General features: G+C 49.5%; 1 protein-coding gene across 3 annotated transcripts; it reads left to right on the top strand.

Moving 5' to 3' along the window:
• The first annotated feature begins 501 nt into the window (after positions 1-501).
• On the top strand, positions 502-24,053 carry RFC2 (replication factor C subunit 2). Of its 3 annotated transcripts, none has more exons than XM_033192877.1 (11): positions 502-678; positions 2,568-2,637; positions 4,962-5,003; positions 5,613-5,719; positions 8,904-9,005; positions 12,305-12,405; positions 15,280-15,437; positions 16,688-16,753; positions 18,215-18,295; positions 20,000-20,113; positions 23,480-24,053. In XM_033192877.1, the coding sequence occupies exons 1-11, from the start codon at positions 572-574 to the stop codon at positions 23,588-23,590; spliced, it is 1,059 nt and encodes a 352-aa protein (XP_033048768.1). In that variant the 5' UTR covers positions 502-571; the 3' UTR covers positions 23,591-24,053. The 3 variants fall into 3 exon arrangements, with proteins under 3 accessions (XP_033048768.1, XP_033048769.1, XP_033048770.1); XM_033192879.1 differs by lacking the exon at positions 502-678 and adding an exon at positions 692-716; XM_033192878.1 differs by lacking the exon at positions 8,904-9,005.
• The last annotated feature ends 1,082 nt before the right edge of the window (positions 24,054-25,135 follow it).

Raw genomic sequence — 25,135 nt, 5'->3', positions numbered from 1 at the left:
ATGGGCTGGGGGTGGAATTCCCATCTTGCAACCGAGAATTCCCTGATAATAAACGTCGAGTGCCGAACGCGGTTGAGGCGCAGGAGCCCAGCCAACGGGAGCAGCTCACTGGGACATTCAGAACAATCTGGAAATGTGGGCACGGGCAGCCCTAGACGTCATCCCCGGACCCCGCTGCCCAGCAGCGCCCGGACGCGAGCGCTGTCAGTGTCCCAGGACCGAAGTCGGCGTTTGGCCGCAACGCCCCCAGGCCCTGCTCCTCCCACGCCGCCGCGGAGCGGATCTTCCACAGAAACTACACACAAACGTCCGTTCCGAGAGCGACCTGCTTTCTCTGAAGGCGTCGCGGCCAGAGCTCGCCTTCCTGTAGCTCCCAGGCCGGACGCCAGCTCTCTCCTAGCAACCGCGGCCTCTAGCGACAGCCCCCCGGGCACCACCGGAACCCTCTTCGCCAGCGCGGAGAGGCGCGGGTACGTGACTTCCGCTCGCGCGCGGCGGAAGTCAGGGGGCGGGGGTTGTGTGGCGGCGTCACGGGGCGGGGCCTCGGGTGGCGGGAAGAGGAGGCGCGAGAATGGAGGTGGAGGCCGTCTGTGGTGGCGCGGGCGAGCTGGAGGCCCAGGACCCTGCCCCTTCCTCCAGTAAGGCCCCCGGCAGCGCCGGCCACTACGAGTTGCCGTGGTGAGGTCCCAGGCCGTAAAGAATGGGCGCATTTGGATGTGAGGGTGGGCGAGTGGCGGCCCGTGCTCTGGAGAAACTCGGGGGGCAGGGGCTCGTTTTGGGGGATCCCGAGGGAGGAGGAGACCTCGGGTGGCATCGAGATGATTTCAGGAAGGCGAGGGACATGATCGAGAGTGGCCGGCCTAAACTCTGCGAGCGGAGTCTCGCTCACAACAATGCTTATGACAATTAGGGCTATCCCAGGTGGCCACCTACTCTGACCTAGTTGGTTTTCTCAGAAGTTTTTGTGGATAGTAGTGTATGACCTCGTGTTTTTAAAAACCTCGGTCTTTTAAAAAAAATTGATTACATGTTCAAAATATTTTGACTGTTAGTTTCAATAACATTTACATTTGAAATTTTTTTTTTTTAATCGAGACGGGGGTTTTGCTCTGTTGCCTAGGCTGGTGTCCAATTCCTTGGCTCAAGTGATCCTCCTGCCTCAGCCTCCCAAGTAGATGGAACTACAGGCGTGCAACACCATGCCCAGCTAATTTTTTTGTTTTTTCAGATGGAGTAACACTTTGTCACATAGGCTGGAGTGCAACGGTGTGATCTTGGCGCACTGCAACCTGCATCTCTCGGGTTCAATCAATTCTCCTGCCTCAGCCTTTCTAGTAGCTGGAATTACAGGCGTGTACTACCACACCCTGCTAATTTTGTATTTTTAGTAGAGACTGGGTTTCACCAAGTTGGCCAGGCTGGTCTCGAAGTCCTGATCTCAAGTGATCTATCCGCCTCGCCCTCCCAAAGTACTGGGATTACAGGCATGAGCCACTGCGCCCAGCCTAGATCTACGGTTTTTGTCTAGCCAGCCATGCTGTATATTTGGCACATGTCTGCAGAAACTGGCAGGTAATCCTTGCCTGGCACGGTGGCTCACGCCTGTAGATCCCAGCACTTTGGGAGGCTGAGGTGGACAGACCACCCAAGGTCGGTAGTTCGAGACCAGCCTGACCAACATGGAGAAACCCCATCTCTACTAAAAATACAAAATTCTCTGGGCCTGGTGGCGCATGCCTGTAATCCCAGCTACTCCGGAGGCTGAGGCATTAGAATCGCTTGAACCCGAGAGGTGGAGGTTGCAGTGAGCCAAGATCGTGCCATTGCACAAGAGCGAAACTCTGTCTCAAAAAAAAAAAGAAACTGGCAGGTAAGGGATGAGAAAGGAGCTTGGCTGCACCCATGTTGTCACACCAAATGATGTCAGCGTTGTGTGTGCTGGGCCTCTTGTGACGGGCAGACAGGGTTGCAGCACGGTGTCCCGTTGCTCCAGATGGCCTGTGCTGGCCCTGCTCCAGCAACAACAGGTGTTTCTCTGCTGTAGCAGGTTTGAAGCCTTTGCTGTACAATTCTCATGCCCTTAACTTTTCAAGTGGCACTTGGGCATCTTAATTACATTTTATTTATTTATGAAACAGAGTCTTACTCTGTAGCCTGGGCTGGAGTGTAGTGGCGCGATCTCAGCTCTCTGCAACTTCTGCCTCCCGGGTTCGAGCTATTCTCGTGCCTCAGCCTCCCAAATAACTGGGATTACAGACACACAGTACCACATCCGACTAATTTTTGTATTTTTAGTAGAGATGGGGTTTCACCATGTTGGCCAGGCTGGTCACAAACTCCTGACCTCAAGTGATCCACCCACCTCAGCCTCCCAAAGTGCTAGGATTACAGGCGTGAGCTACCGTGCCCGGCTGGCATCTTATTACATTTAAAACCTGCAACTGTTTGGCATAGTTGTACTGAATGTATGTAATTTTCCAACAAAGCTCTCAGGATGACCCTTAAGTGCTTTTTGGGGGGTAGTGTGAAGATAACCATGTCAGCATTTTTATGCATTTTCTTAACAGGGTTGAAAAATATAGGCCGGTAAAGCTGAATGAAATTGTCGGGAATGAAGACACTGTGAGCAGGCTAGAGGTGAGTGGCTGTTTTTTGTTTTTTTGTTTTTTTTGAGACGGAGTCTTGCTCTGTCGCCCAGGCTGGAGTACAGTGGCGCGATCTTGGCTCACTGCAAGCTCTGCATCCTGGGTTCAAGCTATTCTCCTGCCTCGGCCTCCCCAGTAGCTGGGACTACAGGCACGCGCCACCATGCCCGGCTAATTTTTGTATTTTTAGTAGAGATGGGGTTTCACCGTGTTGGCCAGGCTGGTCTCGAACTCCTGACCTCATGATCTGCCCACCTCGGCCTCCCAAAGTGCTAGGATTACAGGCATGAGCCACCATGAGCGGCCTTGAGTAGCTTTTTAAAAGATGACCTAAGGCCAGGCGCTCACACCTGTAATCCCAGCACTTTGGGAGGCTAAGGCGGGAGGATCACTTGAGGCCAGGTGTTCGAGATCAGCCTGGGCAACATGGTGAAACCGGTCTCTACGAAAAAATTTAAAAATGAGCTGAGTGTGGTGGCGCGTGCCTGTAGAGTCTGAGGTTCAAACTGGGCTTGGTGGCAAGTGCCTGTAATCCCAGTTATTCGAGGCCAAGGCAGGAGGATCTCTTGAGCCCAGGAGTTTGACACTGCAGTGAGCTGTGATCACGCCACTGCACTCTAGCCTAGGTGACAGAGTGAGACCCTTACTTTGAGAAACAAAAAGAGTTTGGGCTTCATAGTGAGGGCAGGGAGGAGTCAAGGATTTCAGTTAGGTAAAAATGTTTTAATAGGGCCAGGTGCAGTGGTTCACACCTGTAATCCCAGCACTTTGGGAGGCCAAGGTGATTGGATCACCTGAGGTCAGGAGTTCACGACCATCCTGGCCAACATGGCGAAACCCTGTCTCTACTAAGAATACAAAAAGTTAGGCAGGCCTGGTAGTGGGTGCCTGTAACCCCAGCTACTCTGGAGGCTGAGGCAGGAGAATCGCTTGAACCCGGGAGGCGGAGCTTGCAGTGAGCCAAGATCACGCCATTGCACTCCAGCCTGGGCAACAAGAGCAAAACTCCATCTTAAAAAAAAAAAAGGCCGGGCGCGGTGGCTTATGCCTGTAATCCCAGCACTTTGGGAGGTCAAGGCGGGCAGATCACGAGGTCAGGAGATTGAGACCATCCTGGCTAACATGGTGAAACCCCATCTCTACTAACAATACAAAAAATTAGACAGCCTGGTGGCGGGCGCCTGTGGTCCCAGCTACTTGGAAGGCTGAGGCAGGAGAATAGCGTGAACCTGGGAGGCGGAGCTTGCAGTGAGCCAAGATCGCACCACTGCACTCCAGCCTTGGTGACAAAGTGAGACTCCGTCTCAAAAAAAAAAAAAATAGAAAGAAAAAAGCAGTTTTAGTAAGTGTTTAGGAAAGTGGTTGTGGTTACAGGATGGGAAATGGATTTGAATGGGAGCATGGAGATCACTTAATGGCCCATTGATAGCAATCAGACAAAATAATGAGAAAGTGGTAGCAGGGATGGAGTGAAGTAAAGGACACTGGAGACGAAGAGGAGGATGGTGAAGCCCTGGTAATTGAAGTACCCGGGGTGAGGATGAGGCCAAACGAAGATGATGGTGACCTCAGCTTCGTGGCATGGACAGTCCCTGGTGGGAAACATGGGTGGGGCCTCAGGTTTGTACAGGAAAATGAAGTGTTCAGTTTTGAAGATGCCCAGGTGAGTTCCTGTAGTCCCAGCTACTCGGGAGGCCAAAGCAGGAGGATCGCTTGAGCCTGGGGATTCAAGACTGCAGTGAGCCTTGATCACACCACTCCACTCCAGCCTGGGTGACAGAGCCATACTGCATCTCTAAAAGAATAAAAAGAACTTGAGGTGGATGGGACATCCACGTGGATAAATTTGTAGCCACGTTTACTACACGGGCTGTGTGGCTGGGGAGATTCAGCTCAAGCCTACACATTAACCGGGTTTTGTTTTTTTTTTGTTCTTTTTGAGACAGGGTCCCACTCTTGCCCAGGCTGGAGTGCAGTGGCGCAATCACAGCTCACTGCAGCCTCCACTTCTCAGGCTCAACTGATCCTCCCATTTCAGCCTCCCGAGTAGCCGGGAGTACAGGCGCACACCACCACACCTGGCTAATTTTGTTTATTTTTTGAGGAGACAGCGTCTCACTATGTTGCCCAGCCTGGCCTCTAACGCCAGGCCTCAAGTGATTGTCCTGCCTTGGCCTCACAAAGTGCTAGGATTACAGGCATGAGCCACTGTGCTCAGCTGAGTTTTAACCTGCTTGTTTGTTCTTTATTCTATCTTTTTAATCTGGTCATCCAGAATCAAGTTTTAACCAGTTTTAATGATCATTTTCGCTGTAGGTCTTTGCAAGGGAAGGGAATGTGCCCAACATCATCATTGCGGTGAGTACCCAGCCCTGGGCTTGTTGAATGTCTCCGTGTCTCATCCCACTACGCGTTGAAGTACTTTTTTGTGCATAGCGCTCCCTGCCTGGAGAGCCCCTTACCATTCCTATGGCAAAGGGAAGCATTTCTTTCAAGTTAGTTGGAAGGCCTGGGGTTGGTTGCTGTATTTTTTTTTTATTTTATTTTTCCCTGAGACGGAGTCTCACTCTGTCACCCAGGCTGAAGTGCAGTGGTGCAATCTCTGCTCGTGGCAACCTCTCCCTCCCGGTTCAAGCAATTCTCCCACCTCAGCCTCCTGAGTTGTTGGGATTACAGGTACCTGCCACCACGCCTGGCTAATTTTTTTGTGTTTTTAGTTAGAGACGGGGTTTCGCCATGTTGGCCAGGCCGGTCTCGAACTCCTGACCTCAGGTGATACGCCTGCCTCAGCCTCCCAAAGTGCTGGGATTACAGGTGTGAGCCACTGCGTCCGGTCAGCTGTGTTGATCTGTGTGTGCTGTGTGTGGGATGCGGGGGTCAGAGGAACATGCAGCAGTGAGCAGAACTCAGGAGCTATCTGCGGTCCTTCTGGTGGTTCGTAGTCTTTACTGGAGATCTCGTTCCCAGGGCCCGCCAGGAACCGGCAAGACCACGAGCATTCTGTGCTTGGCCCGGGCCCTGCTGGGCCCGGCGCTCAAAGATGCCGTGTTGGAACTCAATGCTTCAAACGACAGGTAGGTCTTAGAGTCAGACCTGCAGGGGGGCGGGTGCTCTGCACTGAGAATTGTTACAGAAACAGCCTTTCTCAGCATTGGGTTGTATTCGAAGTTGGCCTCGCCAGCTATGTGATTTCCTCCACCCCTTCCCAGTGAAAGAGCATTGCTCACTTGTCAACTTGCTGGTTTATTATTTTTTTTCTTGGAAATTTTCAAAAACTTTTTCTCAGCTGGGCACGGTGGCTCACACCTGTAATCCCAGCACTTTGGGAGACCAAGGCGGGTGGATCACCTGAGGTCAGGAATTTGAGACCATCCTAGCCAACATGGTGAAACCCCATCTCTACTAAAAATACAAAAATTAGCTGGGTGTGGTGCCGGGCGCCTGTAATCCCAGCTACTCAGGTTGAGGCAGGAGAATCGGTTGAACCTGGGAGAAGGAAGTTGCAGTGAGTCGAGATCGCTCCATTGGTCACTGCAGCCTGGGTGATGAGCAAAATTCCATCTCAAAAACAAAAAACACAAAAAATCAATTTTTCTCTTTTTTTCAAGTTTAAAATTTTTGTAGAGATGGAGTGTTACTATGTTGCCCAGGCTGATCTCAAACCCTTAGCCTTGAGCAATCCTCCTGCCTCAGCCTGCTAAGTTGCTAGGACCGTAGACACATGCCACCGTACCAGCTTTTTTTTGTGGAGATGGGGGTCTCACCATGTTATCCAGGCTGGTCTCAAAGTCCGAGACTCAAGCGATCCTCCTTGCTTCAGCCTCCTGAAGTACTTGGATTACAGACCTGAGCCACTACACTGGGATGTTCAACCAGTAAATATAATGCAGAATTCCAAAATGTGAAAAAAAAAAACCCAGATCTGAAACATTTCTGGTCCCAAGCATTAGGGATAAGGGATACTCAGCCTGTATATTTAAAGTGTATGTAAGGCTGGCCAGGCATGGTGGTTCACGCCTGTAATCCCAGCACTTTGGGATGTTGAGGCAGGTGGATTGCTTGAGTCCAGGAGTTTAAGACAAGCGTAGGCCGGGCACGGTGGCTCAAGCCTGTAATCCCAGCACTTTGGGAGGCCGAGACAGGCGGATCATGAGGTCAGGAGATCGAGACCATCCTGGCTAACACGGTGAAACCCCGTCTCTACTAAAAAATGCAAAAAACTAGCCGGGTGAGGTGGCGGGCGCCTGTAGTCCCAGCTACTCGGGAGGCTGAGGCAGGAGAATGGCGTGAACCCGGGAGGCGGAGCTTGCAGTGAGCTGAGATCTGGCCACTGCACTCCAGCCCGGGTGACAGAGCGAGACTCCGTCTCAAAAAAAAGAAAAAAAAAGACCAGCCTAGGTGACAAAATGAAACCCCATCTCTCTGTATAAAAGTAAAAATAAAGTGTACTGGAGGATGTGTATAAGTTAATATGCAAATTACCATTTCATATAAGGGGCTTGGGCATAAGTGAGTTTTGGTGTCCGAGGAGGGGCCTAGCACCAGTCCTCAGGAACACCGAGGGATAGCTGCATATTGTTTAGTCTTTGATTCTTCAGTTTGGGAAAATGTGTGGAGGATATTGGCATCTGAAGATTCATAGTCTGAGATTTTGCTTATATGATCAGTTTCACCATCAGCAGAGTCTAGAGTGTCGCTATTGGTGTCTCTGCAGTTCTTTTCTTTTCAGTTCTTTCTTTCTTTCCTTTTTTTTTTTCTGAGGCAGAGTCTCGCTCTGTCACCCAGGCTGGAGTGCAGTGGCACGATCTCGACTCACCATAACCTCCTGGGTTCAAGCGATTCTCGTGCCTCAGCCTCCCGAGTAGCCAGGAGTACAGGAGTGTGCAGCCACGCCCAGGTAATTTTTGTATTTTTAGTAGAGATGAGGTTTCGCCATGTTGGCCAGGCTGATCTTAAACTCCTAGCCTCGAGTGGTCCGCCTACCTCGGTCTCCCAAAGTGCTGGGATTACAGGTGTGAGCCACCATGCTTGGCCTACATTGCAGTTATTTTCTGATTCATCTAATAATTAGGAAGAGTCCTGTCAGTTTTTTTCTCTTGCCTGTTGTGGGTGGAAAATGAAAAATTTTGAATTCTTGGCTGTGGTCAGTGAAAGCTTACAAGATAACAAAGGTGGTGTATTTGTACTTCTGTTATATCTTTTGAAAGATAATACGGTATCTCAAGCAATGCAGTTAAAAAACTGAAGGATGAGGATTTTTTTTTTTTTTTTTTTTTTTTTGAGACAGAGTCTCGAATTATTGCCTGGCTGGGGTGCGGTGGTGCGATCCCGGCTCACTGAACCTGGGAGGCAGAGGTTGCAGTGAGCCAAGAGGGTCACTACACTCAAGCCTGGATGACACAGCGAGACCCTGTCTAAAAAAAAAAAAAAGTGTATATTTTCTTTGTTCTTTGAAAGAACTCCAAGAAGGAACAAATGCATAAAATCTCAATCCTTATAAATAGTTATAATTGCCCCCCCAAAAAACTCAAAAATGGAAATTGGGCCTTGAAGTCCCTGATATACCGATTGTTTAGAAGTCCTCGTAAAGGCCGGGCGCGGTGGCTCAAGCCTGTAATCCCAGCACTTTGGGAGGCCAAGACGGGTGGATCACGAGGTCAGGAGATCGAGACCATCCTGGCTAACCCGTTGAAACCCCGTCTCTACTAAAAATACAAAAAACTAGCCGGGCGACGTGGCGGGCGCCTGTAGTCCCAGCTACTTGGGAGGCTGAGGCAGGAGAATGGCTAAACCCGGGAGGCGGAGCTTGCAGTGAGCTGAGATCCGGCCAATGCACTCCAGCCCGGGCGACAGAGCAAGACTCCGTCTCAAAAAAAAAAAAAAAAAAAAAAAGTCCTCGTAGGCCGGGAGCGGTGGCTCAAACCTGTAATCCCAGCACTTTGGGAGGCCAAGACGGGCGGATCACGAGGTCAGGAGATTGAGACCATTCTGGCTAACACAGTGAAACCCCGTCTCTACTAAAAAATACAGAAAAACTAGCTGGGCGAGGTGGCGGGCGCCTGTAGTTCCAGCTACTCAGGAGGCTGAGGCAGGAGAATGGCGTAAACCCGGGAGGCGGAGCTTGCAGTGAGCCGAGATCCAGCCACTGCACTCTAGCCTGGGCGGCTGAGCGAGACTCTGTCTCAAAAAAAAAAAGTCCTCGTGAAGGCAACTGAATTTGTCTCAGAAGGTGCCAGTAAAATCTTGTTATTCTTTCAGGGGCATTGACGTTGTGAGGAATAAAATTAAAATGTTCGCTCAACAAAAAGTCACTCTTCCTAAAGGCCGACATAAGATCATCATTCTGGATGAAGCAGACAGGTAGAGTGCTTTGCCAAATATATTTTGACCTTGATCTCTAAATCTCTTTTTGGACTTTATTCAATCAGGATAAAAAGCACTTTTATGGTAGATTTGCTTATATCTTCAACAAGCAATTTAATAGGTGCCTGCACCTTAAATCTTTTCTTTATTGAGTAACTTACAAACATTTGTCTAAGATAGTCATTCATGTAATGTGCTGGTTTCAGCATCTCTTACATTAATAATTTAAATGAAGTGTTTTTTGTTTTTGTTTGTTTGTTTTGAGATGGAGTTTCTACCTGTCACCCAAGCTGGAGTACAGTGGCGCAATCTCTGCTCACTGCAACCTCCGCCTCCCGGGTTCAGGCAGTTTCCCGGCCTTAGCCTCCCGAGTAGCTGGGACTACAGGCACCTGCCACCACGCCCAGCTAATTTTTGTGTTTGTATTTGTATTTATTTATTTATTTATTTTTTGAGCCAGAGTCTCGCTCTGTCACCCAGGCTGGAGTGCAGTAGCGTGATTTCAGCTCACTGCAACCTCCGCCTCCCAGGTTCAAGTGATTCTCCTGCCTTAGCCTCCCAAGTAGCTGAGACTACAGGCGCACACCACCATGCCCAGCTGATTTTTGCATTTTTAGTAGAGACGGGGTTTCGCCACGTTGGCCAGACTGGTCTCGAACTGCTGACCTCAGGTGATCTACCCACCTCGGCCTCCCAAAATGCTGAGATTACAGGTGTGAGCCACCGTGCCAGGCCTGTAAAATTTTTTATTGTGGTTAAATGGACATAATTAACCATAACATAAAATTTGCCATTTTAACTATTTTGAAGTGTACATTTCAGTGGCATTTAGTACATTTGCAATGTTGTGCAACCATCACAACACTGTGGTTGGTATAAATGAAGAATCTGAGTCCAGGCTTGGTGGCTCACACCTGTAATCCCAGCACTTCAGGAGGCCAAGGCAGGCGGATCACCTGAGGTCAGGAGTTTGAGACCAGCCTGACCAACATGGAGAAACTTCGTCTCTCCTAAAAATACAAAATTAACCGGTATGGTGGCACATGCCTGTAATCCCAGCTACTTGGGAGGCTGAGGCAGGAGAATTGCTTGAACCCGGGAGGCAGAGGTTGCTGTCAGCTGAGATCACACCATTTGCACTGCAACCTGGCCAACAAGAGCGAAACTCCATCTCAAAAAAAAAAAAAAAAATTGAAATGACATTAAAAAAAGAATATAGAGCCCTATCCCTATAACGTTGTTTTTTTGTTTTTGTTTCTGAGACAGGGTCTCACTGTGTTGCTCAGGCTAGAGTACAATGGCACAATCATAGCTCATTGCAGCCTTGAACTCCTCGGCTCTAATGATCCTCCACCTCAGCCTCCCAAGTAGCGGGGACTACAGGCTTGTGCAACTGCAACCAGCTTTTTTTTTTTTTTTTTTTTTTTTCCCCCTCCCCTAGAGGCAGAGTCTCACTATGTTACCCAGGCTGGTCTCAAACTCCTGGCCTCAAGTGATCCGTCTGCCTCGGCCTCCCAAAGTGCTAGGATTGCAGGCATGAGATGCTGTGCCCGGCGAAATAAATTTTTTTTAGGACCAGGCACGGTGGCTCACGCCTGTAATCCCAGCATTTTGGAAGGCTAAGGTGGGCAGATTGCTTGAGGTCAGGAGTTCGAAACCAGCCTGGCCAACACGGAAACCCTGTCTCTACTAAAAATATAAAAATTAGCCAGATGTGGTGGCATCCAGGCTGGAGTGCAATGGTGCCTGTAATCCCAGGTACTAGGGAGTGTGAGGCAGGAGAATCGCTTGTACCCGGGAGACAGAAGTTGCAGTGAGCCGAGATGGTGCCAGTGCACGCCAGCCTGGGCAACAGAGCAAGACTCTGTCTCCAAAAAAAAAAAAATTTTTTTAATGTAGCAGTAATTCATGTTCTTTGAAGAAAATTTAGAATATATTAATAGTTTGCTGTGTTTTTATTTATTTATTTTAGTTGGAGTCTCACTCTGTTACTCAGACTGGAATGCAGTGGCATGATGTTGGCTCACTGCAACCTCTGCCTCCTGGGTTCAAATGATTCTCCTGTCTCAGCCTTGCGAGTAGCTGGGACTACAGACGTGCACCACCACGCCCAGACAATTTTTTTTTTTTTTTTTTTTTTTTTTTGTATTTTTAGTAGAGTTGAAGTTTTGCAATGTTGGCCAGGCTGGTCTTGAACTCCTGATTTCAAGAGATCTGCCCACCTCGGCCTCCCAATGTGCTGGGATTACAGGCATGAGCCACTATGCCCGACCATTGATAGCTTGCTTTATTTCTTCTCTCTTTATACACTATCAATGTTTACATGGTTGAGATCATAATATATATAATTTTTGTATCCTGGTTTTTCCTTTTAATGTTACAGGCCGTGCTCTGCATTATGATAATCTGGTAAACAGGCTTTTTTGTATTTTTTAAAAATTTTTTGTAGAAATAGAGGTCTAACTATGTTGCCTAGGCTGATCTCAAGTGGTCCTCCTGCATCAGCCTCTTGAGATGGGAGGATGGCTTGAGCCCAGGAGTTCGAGGCTGCAGTGAGCTATGATCGCACCATTGCACTGCAGCCTGGGTGACAGCAAGAACCTGTCTCTTTGGGCGGATCACGAGGTCAGGAGATTGAGACCATCCTGGCTAACACAGTGAAACCCCGTCTCTTCTAAAAATACAAAAAAATTAGCTGGGCGTGGTGGCGGCCGCCGGTAGTCCCAGCTGTTCGGGAGGCTGAGGCAGGAGAATGGCGTGAACCCGGGAGGCAGAGCTTGCAGTGAGCCAAGATGGCACCACTGCACTCGGGCCTGGGCGACAGAGCGAGACTCCGTCTAAATCAATCAGTCAATCAATCAATCAATTGAGCGAGACTCCATCTAAATAAATAAATTAATTAATTAAAATTTAAAAAGAACCTGTCTCTTTAAAGAAAAAAAGGAAAAAGGAAGAAAGGAAAGTAGGCAGCTGGTGTCATGACTCTTCTCTTGAATTTGATGTCATGAAGGGCTGGAGAGGAACCGATTCCCACAAGTGTGATGGCAGCCACTCTAGATGGTGGTTTTCATGAATTTCACTTGAGGGCTGTTCTGATGCTGTGGGTACTAAATGCAGTTTGCACAGTCTTTGAGAGAGCGGCCTGCGGGTTTTAGCATTAGAGCAGTGGCCTATGTACTTCTGATGAGACCGTCATTTGGAACGTTGGGCGTTTCTCTGTCCTGAGTTTTTGTGTACGGAGCGGTTTGTGTCGCACGGGCCCTGGGTCCCATTTACAAACCTGTTTTTCTTCTCAGCATGACTGACGGAGCCCAGCAAGCCTTGAGGAGAACCATGGAAATCTACTCTAAAACCACTCGCTTCGCCCTTGCTTGTAACGCTTCGGATAAGATCATCGGTGAGTGGGAGCTTTGGGTGGCTGGGGGTCCACGTGGTGCTCACCTGGGCTTTTTTCTTTTTTATAGACATGGTCTCCCTCTTTGCTCAGGCTGGAGTGCAGTGGTGCCATCACAGCTCACTGCAGCCTCAAACTCCTGTGCTCAAGTGATCTTCCTGCCTCACCCTCCCAGCAGCTGAGACCACAGGCCTGTGCCACCACACCTGAATTTTTTTTTTTTTTTTTTTTGAGACAAAGTCTCACTCTGTCGCCTAGGCTGAAGTGCAATGGCGCAATCTCAGATCACTACAACCTCCACCTCCGAGATTCCAGCAATTCTTGTGCTTCAGCCTCCTGAATAGCTGGGATTACAGGCCCACACCACCACACCCAGCTAATTTTTTTTTTTAATTAGAGATGGGGTTTCACCATGTTGGCCAGGCTGGTCTCAAAACACCTGACCTTGTGATCGCCTGCCTAGGCCTCCCAAAGTGCTGGAATTACAGGTGTGAGCCACTGCACCTGGCCTCGCCTTGGCTCATTAGCACTGGAAGAGTAGGGATTTTTTGATTGCATAGCATGGGCCAAGCACTGTATAATCAAATTTTTAAATTTATATTTTTTTAGTTGACAAGGAAAAATTGTATATATTATGCACAAAATGTTTCCCATTGTAATCAACTTTTAAATTTAATCTTATATAATCCTATGAGGAGGTATTATTAGCTTCACTTTAGAGATGAGTAAACTGGAGCTCATCCTGATGTTTAGGATCTAAGGAAAAAAGGGAAAGAAAGCGAACTTGGAGAGGTTGAGTAGTTTGCCCAAAGTCACAGAGCAAGTGCAAGAGCAGCGGGGATTGGAGCCCCAGGTCTGTCTCCGTCTTGCACTCTTGGAGGCACACAGGACATTGTTGATGTCCCCTGCACAGTGTCACGATCATAGTCGCTCTCTAGATACCTCTTGTGCTATTCGTGTGCTCTGAGCACTTGCATAGGCAGTCTCCGTACATTGGAATTTGTTGCCTCCGGGAAGCCTCTCTCTGAAATCCTGCAGTCCATCTTCTCTCTGACCTTACTGTTTGCCCTTCCACCTCCCTCCTTGCAGCCTGTCTGCTTCTACACGGGTTTGTCCCGCCCCAGGTCCCAAGAGTGCTCTGGTCTGTCAACTTCCTGCTGGTTTCACATCCTTCTCTTTCTTTTTTTTTTAGAGTCTCCCTCTGTCACCCAGGCTATAGTGCAGTGGTGAGATTTCAGCTCACTGCTATCTCTGCCACCCAGATTCAAATGATTCTCCTACCTCAGCCTCCTCAGTAGCTGGGATTACAGGCTTGTGCCACCATGCCTGGCTAATTTTTGTATTTTTGGTAGAGACGAGGTTTCATCATGTTGCCCAGGCTGGTCTAGAACTCCTGGCCTCGCTCGAGTGATCCACCTGCCTCGGCCTCCCAAAGTGCTGGGATTATAGGTGTGAGCCACTGCGGCTGGCCCATCCTTCTCTTTCTGACACAGGCTGCCTGCACAGCCCAGCTGTCCTCTTTCCTCATTTCTCATTGCTCTCTCAGCTGCTTTCTTTGGTTCACTTCTGCCCTGCTGAACCCCAACCATATGAGTTTATCCATCTGACAACCCCCTTGCCACCCAGGCCACTGTTGCAGACAGGCACATTACCAAACGTGGTACCCACAAAGTCATGGCTACCAGCCCTGGCGGGGCTCTCAGCAGTGTCGGGAATCCTTTACAATTTTCCCTTCCCCAAATTGCCTGATTTGTGCATTGATTCATTCAGCCGTTCATCAAACAGTTAACTCTGGTTCTTATTAGCCGCCAGGCACCATGCTAGTGGAGAACTCATGGAGTTTAATGAGAAATATTCTCTGCTTTCCAGATGCCAGTGATGAAATGGAGAAAAATGCATTCCTAGTTCTTGATTTGGCAGGGCACAGTGGCTCACGCCTGTAATCCCAGTACTTTGGGAGGCCGAGGCAGGTGGATCACCTGAGGTCAGGAGTTCGAGACCAACCTGGCTAACATGGTGAAACCCTATTTCTACTAAAAATAAAAAAATTAGCCAGGCGTGATAGCTTGTGCCTGTAATCCCAACTACTGAGACGGGAGAATCACTCGAACCTGGGAGGTGGAGGTTGCGGTGAGCCTAGATCACACCACTGCACTCCAGCCTGGTAAACAGAGTAAGACTTGGTCTCAGAAAAAAAAAAAAAGAAGAAAAAGAAAGAAACTGGCCAGGCATGGTGGCTCACACCTGTAATCCCTGCACTTTGGGAGGCTGAGGCGGAAGACTACTTGAAGCCAGGAGTTCAAGAGCAGCCTGGGCAACATAGCAAAACCCTGTCTATGAAAAAAAAAGAAATAAACTGGGGTGGCCCATTCAGATTGAATTGTCATGTGCCCAGAAGGGCCAACGTCCAGCACACACCAATTCCAGAGTCCATCTGGGCCGGGGCTGACTTATCTGAGGGCTTGTGGCACGTGGATGTATCTCTACTGGAGGATCATTTCCCCGTCTGGAAGCTGTGGCTAGCCGAGGCCATGCCGGGCAGTGCCAGCTGAGACCTCGTCATTGCTTATTGGTTGACACCTTGACATATCACCCTGTTTTTACCAAGTCTCTCTCTCTCTCATTTATTTATTTATTTACTTATTTGTTGAGACACAGCCTTGCTCTGTTGTCCAGGCTGGAGTGCAGTAGTGTGATCTTGGCACACTTCAGCCTCTGCCTCCCGGGCTCAAGTGAGTCTCCTGCCTCAGCCTCCCAAGTCTCTACTGAGTGCCTGGGGCTGTGTGGATTATGCAGCTGCAGCCTTGTAACCAAAGAGCTAGCAGGGTGATGCTGGCCTCCGCAGGGAAGCCTCACTGCCGTCCCATCTCTGTTCAGAGCCCATTCAGTCCCGCTGCGCAGTCCTCCGCTACACAAAGCTGACCGACGCCCAGATTCTCGCCAGGCTGATGAACGTTATCGAGAAGGAGAGGGTACCCTACACTGATGACGGCCTGGAAGCCATCATCTTCACGGCCCAGGGAGACATGAGGCAGGTATGTGGGCCACTACCATTCAGGCGTGGGCGTCCCGTGCCTGCCATGCCCGTTCCATGGGGAAGGGGGAGGGAAGTGACAGCTGCACAAGGTACAAGAGAAAGAGACGGAGACCTGGCACCCTCCTTGGACAGTAGGCTGTCTAGCTCAGATTAAAAGACACCCTGGAGGCTGAGGTAGATGGATCACCTGATATCAGGAGTTCGAGACCAGCCTGGCCGACATGGTGAAATCCTGTCTCTACTAAAAAATACATAAAAATTAGCCAGGCATGGCCAGGCGCGGTGGCTCACACCTGTGATCCCAGCACTTTGGAAGGCCGAGGTGGGTGGATCACGAGGTCAGGAGATCGAGACCATCCCAGCTAACACCGTGAAACCCCATCTCTACTAAAAATACAAAAAATGAGCTAGGCATGGTGGTGCGTGCCTGTAGTCCCAGCTATTTGGGAGGCTGAGGCAGGAGAATGGCGTGAACCTGGGAGGTGGAGCTTGTAGTGAGCCGAGATAGCGCTACTGCACTCCAGCCTGGGTGACAGCAAGACTCCATCTCAAAAGAAAAAAAAAAAAAAAAAAAGCCGGGCATGATGGTGGGTGCCTGTAATTGCAGCTACTCAGGAGGCGGAGGCAGGAGAATCGCTTGAACCTGGGAGGCGGAGGTTGCAGTGACTCGAGATTGTGCCACTACATTCCATGCTTGGTGACAGAGTGAGACTCTGTCAAAAAAAAAAAAAAAAAGTCACTCTTGGCCTGGTGCCGTGGCTCACACCTGTCATGCCAGCACTTTGGGAGGCAGAGGTGGGAGGATCACTTGCTCTTCCTCATCGCTCTCTCAGCTGCTTTCTTTGGTTCACTTCTGCCCTGCTGAACCCCAATCATATGAGCTTATCCATCTGACAACCCCCTTGCCACCCAGGCCGCTGTTGCAGACAGGCACATTACCAAATGTGGCACCCACAAAGCCGTGGCTACCAGCCCTGGCGGGGCTCTCAGCAGTGTCGGGAATCCTTTACAATTTTCCCTTCCCCAAATCACACTTAAGTTGTGCATTGATTCATTCAGCCGTTCACCGAACACTTAACTCTGGTTCTTAGTAGCTGCCAGGCGCCATGCTAGTGGAGAACTCGTGGAGTGTAATGAGAAGTATTCTCTGCTTTCCGGACCAGCCTGGGCAACATAGCGAGACTCCTGTCTCTACCCAAAAAGAAAGAAATATAAAAATCATCCTGACATGTGTTTGCTCCTGAACAGGCGCTGAACAACCTGCAGTCCACCTTCTCAGGATTTGGCTTCATTAACAGTGAGAATGTGTTCAAGGTACAAGCGCTGGTGTGGGTAGTACCGTCAGCAGAAGCCGTGCTTCCCTACAGGGGCCAGCGGGGCTGAGGGGCTGGGCTGGCAGTGGGGACGAACACCCAGCTGCTCTTGTGAGTGCCGGGGAGCCAACCCTGCTTCTGTCTGTCCTCTCCCTGTTGCTGCTTTTGCTGCACAAGTTGGAGAGTTTCAGGGGACCTGGAATGTCACTTCTGTGTGGTAGGTGAGGGAGGACCACTGATGCGTCTCACTCAGGGCCAAGCAATTTCTGACAACGTCTTATTTGATCCTAGCGACTTCCCTGCACAGAGGTTCTTACCATCACATTGTGAGTGATGACGTGGGACCCCCTGGCCCCTAAACGGCAGGCAGGAGCACTGTGCTATTCCCCAGCAGCCTTCAGACCCCACACCCTGGGTTTTTTCTGCAATGCCATACCCTTCTCCCCACTTCTGCCCCTGGAGGGTGGGTAGCAACCCTCAAAACCAGGCCGAGGAAAAGGGCTCTCACCCTCCCATGTTGGCAAAACATTTTTCTCTTGGGAATTCTTTTGAAAACTGCTTCCACATCCTGATAACTCAGCATCTAAATGCCATTTGGGAGACTCATTTCCTCCTTATTTGGGTAGAAACTAGGAAGGGCTGTCCAGACTTTCAGTCTAGCTCTTTCTTACCAGGTTTGTGGACAACAGACAAGCTATTTTTGAAGCATCTGGGTAGACCTGGGCAGTGAACGCATTTTCGAGGCCACTTAGGAAGGGGAGGCCCGCTCAGAAACAGCGGTGATGGTTTGGGCCCTGTTTTGTCTTGGAGGGTCACTGAGGGCTCAGGAAACCATGGCTTCTACTGGGAAAAGGCAAGGGCAGGTGTGGGTGGCCTCTGCATCAGGAGACTTTCATTCGGAAGATTTAGGGGTCGACATCGCACCGGAGGCAGAGCCTCGTGCCAGTGCGGGGAATGCTCAGGGAGGAACGAGTCCCCAGCACCATCCACCCGCCTGCTGGAGCAGCGGGACCCCTCCTTTAGGGTGTCAGGCTGAGGCTAGGGGACCCTTTGCAGGGAAGGCCAGTTCCTACTCCGGGCTGGAGGTGGGAATTGGCCCAAAGGACCTCCCAGTTCTAAAGTGAATTCCAAGTGGTTCTGGGCAAATGACCCCCCAAGTGATCTAAGATAGGTGGCTGGCGGCTTTAAAGCTGTCCCCGAGTGGGCATCCTTCACAGGCCCTTGGTTGCTCTCGTGTTCATCTGTCTTGTGTTTGGGACATTTATCTTCCTGGTCCTGGAAGCACTTCTCTTTGGTGGTGAGAGGGGCATTCCCCAAACTCATTCTGGTTGCTGGAGAATTTGATGATAACAACAGGTTGAGTAGTTTTACCCATAGATTGCCCAGAAGTTGGTCTGTTGGAGCCTCCCCGGTCACATTGTCCCTTCCAGCCCCTGACCGCCTTTCCTTTCCCTTTGGCCAGGTCTGTGACGAGCCCCACCCACTGCTGGTGAAAGAGATGATCCAGCACTGTGTGAATGCCAACATCGACGAAGCCTACAAGGTTGGCCTCCTTCCCCCCGTCCTGGCAGAGGAACCACTCACTTCTTGGGCAGAGGAGAGAGGGAGCCCTTCTAGTGCCAGGGACATTATACACATCACTCCATTAATTCTTGAACTCTTACTTGGGAGGCTGAGGCAGGAGGATTTCTTGAGCCCTGGAGGTCAAGGCTGCAGTGAGCTTTGCTTGCGCCACTGCACCCCAGCCTGGTGACAGAGTAAGACCCTGTCTCAGGAAAAAAAAAAAAATTATTGGTATCATGCTATGTGTTAATCTGTTTAGGAGCTGGAAAAAAAAATCGTGCCAAGAGTTGGGTACACTTTACTGATGAGAAAACTGATTCAGAGAGGCTGAATTCCTTGTCCTAAATCTCTGTGTTTATTTATTTCTTATTTCTTATTTTTTTAGAAACAGGGTCTTACTCTGTTGCCCAGGTTAGAATGCAGTGGCGCAGTCACAGCTCACTATAGCCTCAACCTCTCAGGCTCAGGCGATCCTCCCACCTCAGCCTCCCAAGTTGCTGGGACTACAGGCACACGTCACTATACCCAGCCCTAAGTCATACGGTTTAAAAGCAGTAGAACTAGAATTCAAAATGGTGTTTTTCTCCTGTAATTATATCCTCTGCAAGAGAAATTTGCCAGCCAAAGTCAGGAGGAAAGACCAGCCTAGCTCCTTCTCCGGGAAGCCATCTTCTCTCCGGGTAAGGGAGGTGTCCCCATCCATTCTCATAGGCACAGGCATTCTGGGACCCAGCAGCCCCCAGCCAGCCAGGGGAGGAGGGAGCAGGAAGATTCTAGCCTGACAATGGGACTGGGTGCCGTGAGCAGATTCCAGCAGGTGTGGCTGGGGCTCAGGTGACCTCAAGCCACGTGGGTGTGGTGTGGTTGCTGTGGTTCAAGGTCATTGATCCAATCATAGTTTCCCTCTGCCTACCCCCTAACAAACTAGGCTGGAAGTTGACTGGGTTTAGGGCAGAGTTCCACCTAATGTGAAACCAGAGTGCAAGGCGGGGAGACTGAGCAGAGACTCAGGCCCAGGTCCCTGAGTGGACCTGAAGAAAGCCTTCAGATTTGTGGGCACAGAGCTTCTCTGCCCCCCTGAATTCACCCCAAGATGCCAAAGCAAAGGCAAAAAAGTCCCTGCAGCCTGGGTGGGGCAGGTGGGTGGGAAGCAGAGGCTGGGATTACCCAGTCAGGGTGTGCTCCGGGCTCGTCCTGCAGAGGTTGCATTGGGACTGCAGCTGGGTGAAGCTGGCAGATGAATAGTCTGCTTTTTCCACTCTGCTGTACCTAGTCATCAGATTAATAAAGCGTTTTAAGAGCTCTGGATCAAGAGATTACATGGGTGTGGTAGTATACCATTTTGCAACACAGCTTGAAACATTTGCAATAGGCTGGGCTCAGTGGCTCCTGCCTGTAATCCCAGCACTTTGGGAAGTCAAGGCAGGAGGATTGCTTGAGGCCAGGAACTTGGGACCAGCCTGGGCAACATAGCAAGACTCCATCTTTTATATTACTGAAAAAAAAATATTTAAGCAAATCAAAAATACATTTGCAATGTTATCTCTCTATCTGCCATGAAAATCAGTTAAAGTAACCCCATGTGACCTGAAGGGTGGGCCCCACCAGCTGGGATGAGTCTCAAAATCACATGGTTTCTTACAGTTTAAAGTGTTAAGCAGCCTTTTCTGTCTCCTTTGTCTAGATTCTTGCTCATCTGTGGCATCTGGGTTACTCACCAGAAGATATCATTGGCAACATCTTTCGAGTGTGTAAAACTTTCCAAATGGCAGAATACCTGAAACTGGAGTTTATCAAGGTCAGTGAGAGTGTAGAAGTGCCTCTGTCCTCAAGAGTGTGGGCCATAGTGGCTGGGTGCCGTGGCCCACACCTGTAATCCCAGCACTTTGGGAAGCCAAGGCGGGCAGATCACCTGAGGTCAGGCGTTCGAGACCAACCTGGCCAACGTGGTGAAACCCCCTCTCTACTAAAAATACAAAAATTAGCTGGATGCAGTGGCAAGCGCCTGTAATCCCAGTTACTTGGGAGGCTGAGGGAGGAGGATCTCTTGAACTTGGAAGGTTGCAGTGAGCCAAGATCGCACCACTGCAGTCCAGCCTGGGCAGCAGAGCGAGACTGTCTCAAAACAAAATGAAAGACTGTGGGCCCTGGCTTCACTTTCTCTTTTTGCTCACAGGCCTGCCACCTAGAAGGCGCTCAGTGTTTCCCAGCTGCAGCGGGAGGGATGGTGTGTCGTAGTCCCTTTGAGTTACTATAAAGGAATACCAGAGACGGGGTCATGTAGAAAGAAAAGAGGTTGATTTGGCTCACAGTTCTGCAGGCTGTACATGTAGCGTGATGCCAGCATCTGCCTCTAGGGAGGGGTTCAGGCTGCTTCCGCTCATGTTGGAAGGGGAGGGGAGAGCCTGTGTGTGCAGAGATCGGCTGTCGAGAGAATGGAGGGAGGTGCCAGGCCCATTTGAACAGCCAGCTCTCCAGGGACCTAATTGATCCAGAACTCACTACCTTGGGGCAGGCACCAAGCCATTCACGTGGGATCGTCCTCGTGACCAGAACATCCCCACATTGGGGACCAAATTCCAAATGAGATTGGGAGGCTGGGCAGACGTCCAAACTAAATCAACGTGGCTGATTGTCCTGAGGACCAAGTTTGTTTCACACAGTCCTGATTTTCTTCATTCAAGGCTCTCTTGTCTATTGATTGATTGATTGATTGATTTTTAAGGTCAGATTAATTGAGGTTTAATTTACATAGAATAAAATTCAGCCTATTAGGTACAGGACACACGCAGTCAGTCACGCAAAAACCATCACCATTAGGATGCAGAATCTGTCATCCCAGAACAACTCACGTGTCCCTTTGAAGCCAGCCCCCTCCCTGACTACCACTAGGAGACTACTGATATAGTTTCTGTTTGGGGGATACCGTTTTCCAGAATATCATAAATGGAATCATGTAGAACTTAGCCTTGTGAGTCTGGCTTCTTTCTTTCACTGTAGCAGAAATGCCTTTCAGATGTGTCCACGTTGGTACTTCCATCCATGCGTCAGTCCGTTGTATCACTGAGAAGTAATCCATCGTGTGCACGTACCACAGTTTGCTCATCTGTTCATCAGCCGGAGGACATTTGGGTTTACAGATTGTGGTGACTGAATAAAGCCAGTGTAAACATTTGCATATATGGATTAGTGTGAATGCAAATGTTAAGTTTTTCTTTTTCCCAAGTAAGTTCCCAGGATTGCCTGGGAAAATGATAAGTGTATGTTTTACTCCATAAGGAACTGCTGAATGGTTTTCCAAAGTGACTGCAGTACGTGCATTCCCAGCAGCATTCCGGAGCATGCTTAACCTGTTCGCCACGCGGAGTACTCAGTTTGGTTTTTAAATCATTCTGATAGGTGTGTAATGACCGGTTGCAGTGGCTCACGCCTGTAATCCCAGCTACTCATGAGGCTGAGGGAGGAGGGTCGCTGGAACCCAGGAGGTGGAGGTTGCAGGAGGTTGAGATCACACCACTGCACTCCAGCTTGGGCGACAAGAGTGAGACTCCTTCTCAAAAAAAATAAAATAAAATAAATAACAACCACCAAATAACCTAATAGGCATGTGATGAGCTCTGTGGCTTTAATTTGCGTTTCCCTAATTAATATGCTGAGCATTTAATCATGTGCTCGTTTGCCTTCCAGAGTCTTCTTTGATGAAGCATCTATTCATATGTACCCATTTTTTAAAGTTTTACATTTTTTATATTTTTGGTAGAGACAGAGTGTCCCGTGTTGCCAAGGCTGGTCTTGAACTCCCAGGCTCAAGTGATCCTCCCTCCTCGGCCTCCCAAAGTGCTGGAATTACGGGTGTGAGCCACTGCACCTGGCCTGCATCTTTTATGTTTTTGAGAGACAAGGTCTTGCTCTGTCACCCAGGCTGGAGTGCAGTGGTGCAATCATAGTTCACTGCAGCCTCAACCTTCCAGGCTCCCGAGTAGCTGGGACTACAGGCGTGTGCCACTACACTTAGATCGTTTTTATTTTCTTTTTTTTTGTAGAGTTTGGGTGTTGCTGTGTTGTCCAGGCTGATCTCCAGCCCTGGGCTAGTGATCCTCCTGCCTTAGCCTCCCAGAGTGCTGGGATTACAGGTGTGAGCTACTGCTCCAGGTCTAAATCTACCCATTTTTTAATTGGGTTGTTTGTTTTTTATTACTGAATTTATTTATTTACTTATTTATTTTTGAGATGGAGTCTCGCTCTGTCACCCAGGCTGGAGTGCAGTGGTGCTATCTTGGCTCACTGCAACCTCCACCTCTCAGGTTCAAGTGATTCTCCTGCCTCAGCCTCCCGAGTAGCTGGAATTACAGGCATGCGCCACCACACCTGGCTGATTTTTGTATTTTTAGTAGAGATGGGGTTTCACCATGTTGATCAGGCTGGTCTCAACTCCTGGCCTCGTGATCCACCTGCCTTGGCCTCCCAAAGTGCTGGGATTACAGGCATGAGCCACTGCACCTGGCCTTTATTAGTGAATTTTTGAGAATTCTTTATAGTCTGGATACAAGTTCTTTATCAGATATATAAATATTTTCCTCTAGCCTGGCTTTCCGTGCCGCCGCCCACCCAGTTTCTTTTTTTTTTTTTTTTTTTTTTTTGAGACGGAGTCTCGCTCTGTCGCCCAGGCTGGAGTGCAGTGGCCGGATCTCAGCTCACTGCAAGCTCCGCCTCCCGGGTTTACGCCATTCTCCTGCCTCAGCCTCCCTAGTAGCTGGGACTACAGGCGCCCGCCACCACGCCCGGCTAGTTTTTTTGTATTTTTTTAGTAGAGACGGGGTTTCACTGTGTTAGCCAGGATGGTCTCGATCTCCTGACCTCGTGATCCGCCCGTCTCGGCCTCCCAAAGTGCTGGGATTACAGGCTTGAGCCACCGTGCCCGGCCCAGTTTCTTAACAGTATCTTTGAAAGAACTATCCTTTTAAGAAATAAATTGAACTTTAGGTAAACATAATCCATCGCATCTTAGCATTCATTTTCCAGCTGGAGTTGGAATTCCTCATGCTGATTTTGAACAAACCATTAGTTCAGTTTGTTTCTGTTTTTATTTTTATTTTTTCAGTTCAGACTTTAAAAAAGAACCCCCCCACTTACTAACCAGATTTGAATTTGGTTTGTTTTTCAGGAAATTGGGTACACTCACATGAAAATAGCAGAAGGAGTGAACTCCCTTTTGCAGATGGCAGGCCTCCTGGCCAGGCTGTGTCAGAAGACAATGGCCCCGGTGGTCAGTTAGAGCAGAGACTTCGCTGACTGACTTACAGGAGCCCTGTCCTGAGGTACAGGAGCTGTGGCTTTCTGATGGGGGAAAATGCCGCCTTAGGCTGGAGCCAGCATGACTGCCGTTTAAACTCCAGTGGCTGGCCAGGTGCGGTGGCTCACGCCTGTAATCCCAGCACTTTGGGAGACTGAGGCAGGTGGATCACCTGAGGTCAGGAGTTCGATACCAGCCTGGCCAACGTGGGGAAACACTGTCTCTACTAAAAATATAAAACTTAGCTGGGTGTGGTGGCGGGCACCTGTAATCCCAGCTACTCGGGAGGCTGTGGCAGGAGAATCGCTTGAACCCAGGAAGTGGAGGTTGCAGTGAGCCAAGATCACGCCACAGCACTCCAGCCTGGGTGACAGAGAGAGACTCCGTCTGGGGGGAAAAGATTTAAATAAATAAACTCCCGTGGCTTTCATGATTGCTTCTGGGACATCTGTGCCTCACGAGTGTTTGCGTTCAGCCTCCGCCCCACTGATGTGGTACGGGGCGGAAAGGCGCAGAGGAGCTGAGGGTGGTCTCTGATCTGTGTGTGGGTTGACATTTTAGCTAATAAAGCCTTGCAGTGTTTGTCGGCAATAAGGTGACCACGTGAAGCCTCGAGGAAAACCAGCTTCCTGTCTCTACTGGCCTTGGCAGCCTACAAGTAGAAAAGGCGATTAGATAGTAGACCCACAAGCTCATCTCGGTTCTTCTAGAAGCCTGAAGGGGCCACTTCCCCAGGGCGAGGGCAGGGTTTGCTGTCATTTCCTATTTAGACTGACTTCTCAGAATGGCCAGGTGGCGAGCCTCTCAGAGAGGGCCGCAGAGTGGAGAGATGCAGCCCAGCCCTCAGGAAAACACCGTGACGCCCTTCCTGTGTTCTAGACCATACTCTTTGGGCTTGCTTTAGAATTCCCCGGGGAATTTCCTACTAATTTGTAGAATTGCCTTTTTTTTTGTAAGATACTATTTTGTTTCCGTTTTTTTTTTTTTTTTTTTTTTAATTTAATTTTCTTTATTTTTAAGATAGGGTCTTGCTGTTTCCCAGGCTAGAGTGTAGTGGGCCAATCTTGACTCACCGCAGCCTCAGCCTCCCAAGTAGCTGGGACTACATGCATGCACCATGATGCCCAGCTAATTTTTAAATTTTTTTGTAGAAATGGGTCTCGCTATATTGCTGGGACTGATCTCAAACTCCTGTCCTCAAGTGATCCTCCCACCTCAGCCTTCTGAGTAGCTGGGACTACAGGCATCCATCACGATGCTCAGCTAATTTTTAATTTTTTGTAGAAATGGGGTCTTGCTATATTGCTGGGACTGGTCACAAACTCCTGGTCTCAAGTAATCCTCCCACCTCAGCCTCCCAAAGTGCTGGCATTACAGGTGTTAGCCACCATACCTGGCCCATTTGGGCACAGTGGCTCACGCCTGTAATCCCAGCACTTTGGGAGGCCAAGGCCGGCGGATCACATGAGATCGGGCTTCAAGGCCAGCCTGGCCAACACAGAGAAATCCCGTCTCTACTAAAACACG

This window comes from Trachypithecus francoisi, unplaced genomic scaffold (assembly GCF_009764315.1).
Source record: "Trachypithecus francoisi isolate TF-2019V2 unplaced genomic scaffold, Tfra_2.0 Lachesis_group4, whole genome shotgun sequence".
Classification (NCBI taxonomy): Eukaryota; Metazoa; Chordata; class Mammalia; order Primates; family Cercopithecidae; genus Trachypithecus; species Trachypithecus francoisi.
The sequence above is the reverse complement of the archived record's forward strand: the minus strand, read 5'-3'. Positions and strand labels throughout refer to the sequence as shown.